General features: G+C 34.8%; 1 protein-coding gene across 3 annotated transcripts in view; it reads left to right on the forward strand.

Moving 5' to 3' along the window:
• The window catches only part of NLGN4X (neuroligin 4 X-linked), a 285,144-nt gene that overhangs the window by 241,401 nt on the left and 30,455 nt on the right, over positions 1 to 13,288 (forward strand). For all 3 annotated transcript variants that reach the window (XM_075196474.1, XM_075196475.1, XM_075196476.1), the window contains one exon: positions 9,776 to 10,565. In XM_075196474.1, coding sequence (XP_075052575.1) covers positions 9,776 to 10,565 — 790 coding nt within the window. The remainder of the gene's footprint in view (positions 1 to 9,775; positions 10,566 to 13,288) is intronic.

Here is a 13,288-nt window from a genome sequence, read left to right on the forward strand (position 1 = left end):
CTTTTACCAATTTTGCCTTAGGCTAGGTATCATCATCATCATCATCATCATTTATTTATATAGCGCCACTAATTCAGCAGCGCTGTACAGAGAACTCATTCACATCAGTCTCTGCCTCATTAGAGCTTACAGTCTAAATTCCCTAATATACACACACAGACAGACAGAAAGAGAGGGAGAGAGAGAGACTAGAGTCAATTTTGATAGCAGCCAATTAACCTACTAGCATGTTTTTGGAGTGTGGGAGGAAACTGGAGCACCCAGAGGAAACCCATGCAAACACAGGGAGAACATACAAACTCCACACAGATAAGGCCATGGTCGGGAATCGTACTCATGACCCCAGTGTTGTGAGGCAGAAGTGCTAACCACTAGGCCACTGTGCTGTCCACAGTACACAGAAATCTATGAATACTGCCATTCATGAGTGCATACACACTGCAGAATTGGAAAGATATTGTTCCATTGTTGAACGAGATTTTTATTATGGTTTAAAAATCAAATGTTATGATACAATGTGCTATGGAGCGATGAACGTTCATCGTTGCAGCATACACACTAATGCGATATCGGGCCGAACAGTCATTTATCGTTTCACTTGCCCGATAATCAGTTTAAAACACTGTAGTGTGTACCCAGCCTTACAGTATCCACTCACACTTTCGCATCAGCACCTGTAATTGTTATTTCCCTACTTTGTTTTATAAGTGTTCCCCACACTTCTGTGATTGTAAGCACTTTTTGGCAGGGCCATCTTTACATTTGGTTTTATATGATTGGACGCAAATTGTTTGTATTTTGATCCTCTACGTGTACAGTGCTAAAGGTGCTTAATAATTAAGGTATGATAATAATAATAGTAATAATAATAACAACACTGGTCAAAGAAACAACAGTTTATAAATGGACAATGGAAAGACAAGCTGTTGAAAGAAATAGACTCATATTTTGATTTAATTAGAAGTTGCTGACATGAAGAGATGAAGCTTTCCATAGATCAATTTCAATTAGAAAACAGCCTTAAAATAGAAAGTTTACTAATACAGTAATGCCTACCCAAAGTAGTCAGCATTTGGGAAAAAGCAATAATAATTAGAACACGATTTTATTTTCAGATGTCACAACAAATTTTAAGAATCACAGTTATAATAAACCATAGAAGCTTAAATAATCTGTGTTCATAAGCAAATATGTACTCACTTATATTATCCCATACATAGTTATTTTTTCAAACTGAAAATTACATACTGTACCTGTAATTATATAGAATTACTTTTGATCCATCTTGATTTTTATAATGTTTGGGAATAGCTTCCTATCAGTGTTTTAATGTATTTTGCATTCCACAGTTGTTTTTAGGACTAAACAAGCTGTATGTATCTCAGTTTTCTGTGTGAACCTTTCTTTCTATTAAATCTGAAAAATATACAGTCAAGTCCATAAATATTGGGACATCGACACAATTCTCATATTTTGGGCTCTATACACTACCACAATGGATTTGGAATGAAACTAACAAGATGTGCTTTTAATCAGGTGAACGGTGTAGGAATTACAACAGTTTCTATATGTGCCTCCCACTTTTTAAGGGACCAAAAGTAATGGGACAATCGACTCAAAACCTATTTCATGGACATGTGTGGGCTATTCCCTCGTTATTTCATCATCAATTAAGCAGGTAAAAGGTCTGCATTTGGAATCTGTTGCTGTCGACTCTCAATATGATATCCAAAGAGCTGTCACTATCAGTGAAGCAAGCCATCATTAGGCTGAAATATCAAAACAAACCCATCAGAGAGATCGCAAAAACATTAGGCGTGGCCAAATCAACTGTTTGGAACATTCTTTAAAAGAAAGGACGCCCGAGAGAGCTCAGCAACACCAAAAGAACTGGAATACCATCTAAAACAACTGTGGTGGATGACAGAAGAATTTTTTCCCTGGTGAAGAAAAACCCATTCACAACAGTTGACCAAATCAAGAACACTCTCCAGGATGTAGGTGTATATGTTTCATATTTAACAATCAAGAGAATACTTCAAGAGTGAATATAGAGGGTTCACCACAAGATGTAAACCATTTGTGAGCCACAAAAACAGGAAGACCAGATTAGAGTTTTGCAAACAACATCTAAAAAAGCCATTACAGTTCTGGAACAACATCCTATGGACAGATGAGACAAAGATCAACTTGTACCAGAGTGATGGGAAGAGAAGAGTATGGAGAAGGAAAGGAACCGCTCTTGATCCAAAACATACCACCTCATCAGTGAAGCATGGCGGTGGTAGTGTCATGGCGTGGGCATGTATGGCTGCCAATGGAACTGGTTCCCTTGTTTTTATTGATGATGTGACTGCTGACAAAAGCAGCAGGATGAATTCTAAAGTGTTTTGGGCAATATTATCTGCTCATATTCAGTCAAATGCTTCAGAACTCATTGGACGGCGCAGATGGACAATGACCCGAAGCATACTGCAAAAGCAACCAAAGAGTTATTAAGGCTAACAAGTGGAATGTTATGCAATGGCCAAGTCAATCACCTGACCTGAATCCGATTGAGCATGCATTTCACTTGATGAAGACAAAACTGAAGGGAAAATGCCCCAAGAACAAGCAGGAACTGAAGACATTTGCAGATGAGGCCTGGCAGAGCATCACCAGGGATGAAACCCAGCGTCTGGTGATGTCTATGCGTTTTAGACTTCAGGCTGTAATTACCCGCAAAGGATTTGCAACAAAGTATTAAAAAGTGAAAGTTTGATGTAGGATTGTTTAGTTTGTCCTATTACTTTTGGTCCCTTAAAAAGTGGGAGGCACATATTGAAACCGTTGTAATTCCTACACTGTTCACCTGATTTGGATGTAAGCTGAAAGTCTGCAGTTAAAGCACATCTTGTTTGTTTCATTTCAAATCCATTGTGGTGATGTATAGAGCCAGAAATGTGAGAATTGTGTTGATGTCCTAATATTTATGGACTGGACTGTAACTTTCATTAAATCCTGATTTGTATGATGAAGTCAAATACAGTATGTTGAGATTATATAAAATAGGTTATTGTTTATCATAATGCAATGTACAGTAAAGTACATATGTTTGAATAATCAATTGTACATGGTTATTCTACAATGGTATTCTAATAGTGATTTAAATTGTTTAACTATTTTGACAGTCAGCCCCAAAATATAAAAATCCAAACCTAATATTTATCAAACAGTCTTGCTTATTGAGTCACATGCCTGTGTCTGATATGGATAGCGATTGATTTTCAAACTGACTGATTCACAGTGTGCAGGCGTTGCAACTTTGGTTAATAGAGATGGTTTTTTGGTAGAGTGCCATGACAAAATGAGTGTTACAACACATACGTTCACTGTTAATTTGCAGTTATAATTTTTTACATAAACATTTAAATTCAGATATTTTGCATTGCTTACAAGTGCAATATATCTTATTTTGCTGTTATTGTATTATTGGACAGAAATGGCATTTTGCAATGAAATTACATTTATCCTACATACCTTTTTTATGTTATTATGTTGAAGGCTCATATGCACATAGTCTTGTTCAAACATATGTTACAGATGCATTCTAGTATGGGTTTTGAATGTGTTTTCTATGCACTTTACAACATTCTAAAATTTTAAATGTGATGTCAACAATTTGTTAACATGCCAGAAAATGCAACCTTTTTAATATACAGTTTTCAGATGTTATCAAGCAGCTGAAAAGTTCATTAACACTGTATAGGTGTTTATAAATCCTCAATGTATGGTTTAGTGTAATACATGCTCTCATTATTTCTATTTTGTGTACCAACATTGTGTGACTTTTTCTGCCAGATTCATTGACTTTCTGAGAAGTCTTCTGTTACAGTAGATGTTGGATACTTTATGTACTCATCATTGAGTCCTAAAGTTGTTTTGAGAAAAAAATTATGATTGACTTAGCATTATAGAAGTTTACTATATAATGTGTGTTTGTAATGTGCATGTATAGCATGGATAGAGAAAAGCAGGGTGAATTGTAGACATGAGATAAATAAAATGGATGTAGGAGCAGAAATGATCAAAGTTTTAAAATTCAATTTATGACCGATTTGACAAATTTGTTCATTACTGTAAATCAATTAATCGATTTGTCGATTCATTGGTTAAAACCGCATTTTGTACAGAAAGTTCCTGTTTGGTTATTTTTCTTCAACCCCAGAGCTATTTTCACTCTTTCTGGCATGACTCATGTGAGTGGGAGCTAGGGAAATTGTTTGCCAGCATTGTTTTTCAGCTTTTGTTATTTAAATTTGCACTCCTTTTGTTTCCACACTTCACAAATATCTTTATTAGTTATTTACCTAATTTATAAGTCAAATTTTATCAATTTAATATACACTAACAAGACTTTTCAACCACCCCACTGCACTATTTTATGAAAGAGGTGTTTATTTGACAGACACGTTTGTTTTGCAATTAGAAAAAATTATATTCAAATTATTTGAACATCATCCACGGTGATATATTTTTGAGCATGTATAAAGCAGGACTTGTCACAATTAAAATAAATTGTACTACAATTTAACAACACCTACTACAGTACTTATTTGTGTTTATAAGACTGACAGTTATATGGCTCAATTACAATAAAGTATATTTAAATAATTTTAACCACAATGGCTGTGGCATTTTAGTGAGTGAAAAATAGGCATATATAAGATTTTATTTACTGGGACAGTTGCCATAAAACATATTTTGAGAATTAAAGCCACATCTGCTTTAATATTTATTTTTAGTGAACAAAGACATTTTAATGACTGGATAAACATATGAAAGTTATTGTTAAAAATCCTCACGTAAGTTATACTTACAAGTAGATATATTGGGCCTGATTCATCAAGGCACGCATTCTGAGTGCAACCCCCTTTTAGTATTATCTGCACTTATTTAGGCTTTGTGTACTCCCTAATTCACCAAGCTATGGATCTCTAGATACCTGTGCTTTTGAAATCGGGGGCAGGTCTGCTGAGCTCTACAATACAAAATGCTGCAAGTTACGTCCAATACTTATATGGATTATACATTTTCAAAAGAATGCACAGGAAAAAAATGACTGATTTAAAGTAACCTGTTATTAATATAGGCATTAATGAAAAAATAGTTAAAAAAATATTATTTTTCTTAAAGTTTGTTTTTCAGTGAAATATGTTTATTAGAATGTTGTTAATGTCTACTGAGCATAAAATACATTTTTACAGTTGTTCGTGATTGCAACTTCATATTATAGCATGCATACGAGACTATCAATACTCCTGATTATGACTTAAACTAACCCTTTAGCAAGAGCAAGAGATGCAGCAAAAAAACAAATAACTTTAAGAGTGTCAGAGCTGGATTCGGATGTGGCTGTGTGCGCTTGCGTTTGGAATGTCCTACTGTAATTTCATTATGGCAAAATGCCCCTTCCCTGTCCAGTTCACTCCCCAAAATCATAGGCTGCAGTAAGTGTCCTTTGCGTTCGAAGATACAGCGGACAGGGCTGCATTCAAGGCTATGTCTCCCAGTTCCGGGCATGCACAGAGTGATTTTGCATACGATATGCTCAATATTGGCAGATACATGCCTTGATGAATCAGGCAAATTATGAGATGTATTTGAAATTTGAGTAATCTGCTAGATCTGTAATGCATACATGATAAACAATGAGAGCAGCAATATATATAAGTGCATCAGCAGATCTTTGTTGGATTAATGTAATAATCACAGAGAGACCTTATAAAACCAGCAAAAGTAGTTTTGTAGCTCACTTTTGAGTCTTATAAGTACATAGTTGCATTTTTTTTTAAAATGTCTTTGTTTTAAATAGAGTCTCTACATAATTAACATATATCGGGCAGGAAATACTTCAGCAGGAGGAGCATATGGGTTATTGTGGCCAAAACTGTATTTATTGTGTGTTTAACATATCATATAATGCAGACATTGAACATTTATTATGATTTGAGAATCTTGAGTGAATGCAGTAAATCACTGGGTTATCCATTGTCGGCTCATAGAGACTAGTGAAATTACTGTGAAATTTCATGCAATTTGAGTTTCGTGGTGGAACGGACCATTTCGCAAAGATGTGAAGTTCCAGTTATACAATCATCATGTTCTGCTTTGCTTTATCAGCCTGCATACATTTTGAAATATGAATAGAGACAACAACAGTTAATTTTGCTGTGTGGTTCAGGGAGGACTGGGAAGTAGTAAAGTCAAATTATGCATGCAAATTTTTTCAGAATGAGGTGAGTATTTTGCGGAGCAGCACTGAATGCTTCACTCATCTCTATTGATTTCATTTTTTATAACTATCAGTATTTTAACATTTCAGAGCAATACAGAATTTCAGTTCTGCTAGCTATGTTGAATACATGGTCAACTGTCCCTAATTTCCAGGGATAGTCCCAGGTGTAGAATTTCTCCCAGGCAGTGTCCCAATTTTATATATTATACAAGTGGTACACAAAATAATTAATGCTATTACCTATACTGAATGTATTTATAACTCTTATTCTCTAAGTTTCATAAGTTAATATTTTGTTGAAAATTAATAATTAAAATGCAAAACATATGTTGTAATCAAGTTCAGTAAACTTGTACAGGAAATTTAGACATGAGGGGTCTGATTCAGTAAGGAAAGTAAGGCAAAAAATTAGTAAGATTTCTCCTGGACAAAATCATGTTACAATTAGAGGGGTGAAAATTAATTTATTATTTTGCACATAAGAAAAATAATGGCTGTTTTTTTCATGTAGGGCACAAATACTTGATAGCTTTACTTTTACACTGACATTAAAAGTTGATCTAGGAAATGCTCTACTCAAATTATAAATCTGTCCTCACATTTTAAATTCTTTTCCCCCTCCAATATAACATGGTTTTGCTAATGTTCAAAGTTGCACATTTTTTTGCTTTCCTTTCCTTAATGAATTAGGCCCGATATGTGCTAAAATGCATTAGCCCAACAGTACAATGTCCCTGGATATTATGTATATTGTTGGTAACTATGCCATTCATATGTTTTTAGTCTTAACAATTTTCTAAGCTGACAGTGTTCATATTTTCGTATTCACGTACTAGCCTCGTTAATGGTGTTGGAATTACATTACTTGTATTGGAAGCATTTGTGGCACTTCTTGGAAACTATTGGAAACCATGACACTTTTGTTTATTGTAGCATAATGTTTAGCTATTGTTTCACACACTATCTCTCACTCTCTCTCTCCACTCTGTCAGTGTTTACTAAAACTACTAAAGTGTCTGCAATTGATATATTCTTGCTCTGTGATACCACCACTAATAATGGAATTTCTAACTTTTGCGCTGCTTCACACTAAATTTGGTATTTACACAATACATGATACAAATATTAGTATTACAACGAATTCCAAACAATAGACATTTCAATCAAATGTAGATCCTCAAATCGTATCACCAAGGGTAATTCTCTAAACGCAGCCACAACTGGGTAGACTCACTAAGGGATATTCCCCTTAATGAGAATTTCAATGTAGTATTTGAAACATACCCACATACTACCAGGAAAAAGAGAAGGTCACAAGGTCACATATGTGTAGTTTTGTGTTCAGAGTATATATTGATCTAAATATTAGTTAATATATTAGTACATTTACATAGCAAACTCTGAGTAGTGTTGCACAATTTGTAAGAGGTTCAGAGACAATACATATGCAAACAAATCCTTACAGAGGGTGAAGCAGGCTTTGGTTGTGAGAGCTTATAATCTAAGGTAACAAGAGAGTCGATGAGTATCTGGTCTTTGAATGGGCATAGTGAGCAATTGAGCTAGTTTTAGAATTTTCACATTTTACAAACCAAAGCAAGACATTACAAATTATGACACATTTTACTATTTTTAAAATGAACATTATCAAAAATCAACCATTGCAATTTTGCAAACTTTGCACATAAACATCCAATTTTTTTGTGGCTGTGTGTTTATGCTATTCTTGTACTTTTGTTTTCATACAATTCACAAGTATACAGTAGACAATTCATCCTAGTAGTATATTCAAGGCAAGTAGTCAAGGTCTCAAGTGTGCATTTTAATGGAGGATCAGCTATGATTTTTATTCTTAAATTTATTCTGTGGTTCAGCTACCACTTTAATGACACACTCAAATTACCAAAATGATACAAGTGCATATCAGATAAATGCAATGACTTGAAAATACACAATCTATCCCATTCACCAATTTTCTGTTTCTTTGAAGCCCATGGTGCATGCTCTAATAACTCAGTGCAGTGCAGTGACTGTGCTGGGGGGCTTGGGTCTTTAGACCCAAGCCTTTCAGCACAGTCACAGAGGGTGCAGGGCCCCTTCCCTTAAGGTAAATGGCTCTGCGCCCTTCCCTTTCCAAAGAGCCATTCGATCTTCAGACCCCCCTTCACCAAAGCCAGGGTGTCACTTGACATCCCTAACTCCTGGAGCCTTATGTCCTCTAAGGTGACAAGGGTTTTCAAGTCTACCTTCACGTAAGGCTTGTGTGGGCTTCTTTCTCCCCAAGGTTGCCCAAAGCTTCCCTTAGGAAATTTCAGCTCCATCCAGATGAGGGGTGTCTCCAATAATATAGGAAAAGGATGCCCAAAAGGGGTTTTCCAAAACCCCTCAAACAAACATGAGACACACGCACACAAACACACTTACACACACACATACATGCGCGCTCACACACATACACTCCCGTGCACATACACACACACAGCATAAAAAAGTGCATAGTGCAAATAAGTGTTAGTATCAATAAGGTAAATAAACGAAAAATAAAAAAGTTCCCATAGGTTCTAGCCTTATGGCCAGTATGTATAAAAACTTTTTTTGTCCAGCCATAAGGCCAGGACAATGAAATGATTGTGTTGCCAGGAAAAAAGGTGCAAATTGTCTTACTAGTATAAAGGTGTTCCTTTCCACCAGGTGGCAGCTAATCACCTCCAGGGGGGAGCCTTTAAGTGCAGCATCTACACACAAATTTAGTCTACAGGAGATTTACCAGTGCACCACCACATGAAATATATTGAGCAAATTATATTGTAACTGGAAGCCCGGTAAAGTTTTGAAAGACCACTAGTTGTTCATCCCTACTTTAACTTATTGCTCTAAAATGCAATAATATATTATGAATAAAAATGTACAAAATACAAAAATAAATAGTGAAATATAGGAGAAGAAATCAAGCTCTATTGATTTAGACAGTTATTGTTGTTGAGAACAGTAGTCTCAAGTAAGTCTTAGGGTATACAATTAAACAGCAACAAAAAACAATTATATATATTGATTTTTTTAACTTGTGTTTTCAAATTATCATTTAAATACATTGTTCCTGAATTATAACAATCTGTATTTTGTATCGTGATCTTTTCAGTGTAACAGCAATGTATGTGTTAATTAAATGGACAAGTGGCTTTGATTGCTCAAAAAATGTATTTTCTTACATTTTATTTAGTAAAATAATAGTTTTAAAATGTAAAAGCACATCTAGCAATTGTAAAAGTATCATTAAAATCAAGCCCAAGTTTAAATGAATCCGAAGTTTGAGTAAATGCTTATCTTTAAGTAAATGTAAATTGTGCTAGATAAGAAATTATGCTTCTGCTATTATTTTGCTAATAAACAGAATCTATAAAATACAGACACAATGTGTGTATTATTTGCTAAGTAAAAGCTACATTGTTTTATGATTTTTAAGTTTTTAATTTGCATTTGTAAATTTTGCACCTGCAGGTTTGTTCCAAAAAGCAATCATACAAAGTGGAACAGCTCTCTCCAGCTGGGCAGTGAACTACCAGCCTGCCAAGTATACTAGGATATTGGCAGATAAAGTGGGCTGTGACATGCTGGATACTATTGACTTGGTTGAATGTCTTCGGGAGAAGAACTACAAAGAACTAATTCAACAGTCCATCACACCAGCCACATACCACATTGCCTTTGGACCAGTCATTGATGGTGATGTCATTCCAGATGACCCTCAGATACTCATGGAACAAGGGGAGTTCCTTAATTATGATATTATGCTTGGAGTTAATCAAGGCGAAGGCTTAAAATTTGTTGATGGTATAGTAGATAACGAAGATGGTGTTTTAATAAATGACTTTGACTTTTCAGTCTCCAACTTTGTAGACAATTTGTATGGTTATCCGGAGGGAAAAGATACACTTCGAGAAACTATTAAGTTCATGTATACAGATTGGGCTGATAAAGAAAATCCAGAAACACGAAGGAAGACGTTGGTCGCACTTTTTACAGATCACCAGTGGGTGGCGCCTGCTGTTGCAACTGCTGATTTACATGCTCGATATGGTTCTCCAACTTATTTCTATGCATTTTACCACCATTGTCAAAGTGAAATGAAACCATCCTGGGCTGATTCTGCTCATGGTGATGAAGTTCCTTATGTTTTTGGAATTCCTATGATAGGACCCACGGAACTTTTTAATTGCAATTTCTCAAAGAATGATGTCATGCTCAGCGCAGTGGTTATGACATATTGGACTAACTTCGCCAAAACTGGGTATGTGTTTTAATATTTTACATCCTTTTTGCTCTACAACTCTTCATTATTCATGTGATATTATTAGTGTGAAAGTAGGTCAGCGTTATTTCAAGACATAACCAATATCCTCATGTAAATAACTTTCAGCATATTGTATAAAAATATTGAATTGCTTAAAGGAATCAACATACTACGGTAGCTCTGCAAATTCAGGTTTGTGCATGTAAAGCTGTCTATATGCTTTATGTCAGTGAATTATTTTAGGGTCGGTATACAGAAAAATGTAAATATGTCATTGCAATTTGAAATGCAGAGTTTGTTTAAGCTAAAAAACCTTGAAATACCCCAAACAGTTTGACCTTTTTGTAATTTTTTAAGTCTAGCAGGTTTACAATTATACAATAATAACTGACTGCTAAAGAAAATAATGTAAGGACCCTTTCCATTTCTCTCTATATAAGCTAACATGTTTTCTATCAGAATCTATATATATATATATAAATATATATATATATATATATATATATATATATATATATATATATATATAGATTCTGATAGAAAACATGTATATATATATATATATATATATAACAACGTGTGCTGTTTGCCAAGAATACACATTTTTTTTTAAAGGTTATAACCATTTTTCTACCTATTTCTGATATTCAGAAGGTATAATTAAATATAATATGGGTCATGTTGAATTGGATGCAAATTGCGTTTTCAGCATAAAATATACTTTTTTTATTTCTTTGTATAGTGCCTTGTGCGCATACTCAGAAGTAAACAGTGTATTATATATTAAAAATGCACTTATCATCAAATTCAACATGACCCCCAATAACTCTGTAGAGTTTTATGCAATAAGCATTTTTCTTTTGTATCTTATTCACATAGTATAAATGCAATTTTCATATATTGTTGGTGCTACATAAAATGAAGAACAGATGTTAAAAATGCCATGGTCAATTTCATATATTTAGTATTTAAGATTCAAGTAGGTTCAATGCTGCATACATAAAAAGAGATGTTTAATTTTGGTGATTTAGCAATGTACTTAAAATATTTTACTTCTATCAATATAAAAAAATAACTGATTTAGTTTTTTCTAATTATACACAGACACCAATAAATTGATAGAACAGCAGCAATTCAAACAGCTTTTCCCTCGGAGATTGAAATGAGCTTTCTATAAAGTGTGGTTGGTGGCATAGCCACTACAGTATGCCACATTTTCATTGCATACAGGCCCTCTTATTAAAATATCCTGGTGGGGTTTCACAAAAAAAGAACAGCCTAACTATAGAATTTACTTATGTATATTGCTAGGACAGGGCACCCTCTCACACTTACCCATCAGTAAATAAAATAATAAGTGTTCTGCATAGCATTTTGTTCTTCCTTCAAACAACATCTATCCTATCAGTATGCACAACAGTATACTACTGTCCCAGGTCCAGCTGATTAACAATTTGCAGAAAATAGTCCCAACTTGAGTAGAGATGATACAAGAATTGTGGTCAGAGCAGGGGTCTGGCCCATGTAACTAAAGGTCAAAACCCACTGAACACCATCTCTCTTATAGTGTGGCATAGGGTTATTGTATGTATTGTTGTGTTCAAAGTACCCCAACTATTACCATTTATACTTGATTGTATCATTTATGACTTTGTTATTGTCTATTTTTAAATGTGAACAGGTCAGTTCTGGGTAATTGTCACATATCTTGCAGAGGGGCTGCAGTTCTCTGTCCCAGGACACAAGCAGTCCTGATCAGCTGGCTGCCAGATTCTGGAGGAAAAGTATTACAAGGGATAAACTGGGAATTGCTTAGTCTTTATCCAGACCAAGCCCCTTAGTTAACCTAAGTGGAGCTCCATTGTTCTGGGCTTTGGTCAGCCAAACAGTCTGGAGTCATACAGCAGGAGGGCGAGTTTGTGTGTTGACTTGAGAAGGACAGCCTGGTAATGTGACAATTGCCAATACCTGCTACTTAAGACTACCTTTTCCCAGCCCCATGGGCATGGGAATCAAACAAGTTATAAAAAGGAATGGTCTAGGCTGAGAAGTGGTTTTGCTATGGACAGTCTATTCAGTTTTAGTGTTCCGCTAGATTGGTATCCAGCTTCTAAGGTTGGAGATCGCTAAAACCCCATGAGTCTTTTTACTTGGTGAAAGTCTAGAAATTTATGAATGACCAATGCCAACTCATCAAGAAATTGCCATATAGTTCAAGTTTGCAGCAGTCAGGGATCTAGAAGGTCTCCAGTATCCTTCCACATATATCAAGGCAGACGGTACCTCACCTCATTTTAATGTGATAAGTGCATGACGAAATAGGTTTCGAAATTAATGTTGTCCTTCTTTAGATGATCTTCCAAATTTGCTCAGGTTTTTCACCATATGAAAAAAGCAATATTATATATAGTGCAGAGTATATCAATAATTATATTTGCCAGAATAATAAGGATACAGTATATATTCTGCTCACATGGTTGAGAAAAAGACTTTAAGATTAAAACTATTCTCCTATACCTTAGTAGATCTTCTTAAATGAATCTCTCAAAGGCCTTCCATTTCAAAAAAATTATTTTCTAAAACATACATTGCTAAAATAGTTTAAAATCATCATTATATTCATATTAAAATATAGTCATTGCACTCACACTGCATTCAGATTTCAACAGCATATATGCATTCAATGTATGGTAGATGATGGAATATTGTTGGAGCAAATG

The sequence above is a fragment of the Mixophyes fleayi genome, chromosome 2, assembly GCF_038048845.1.
Source record: "Mixophyes fleayi isolate aMixFle1 chromosome 2, aMixFle1.hap1, whole genome shotgun sequence".
Classification (NCBI taxonomy): Eukaryota; Metazoa; Chordata; class Amphibia; order Anura; family Limnodynastidae; genus Mixophyes; species Mixophyes fleayi.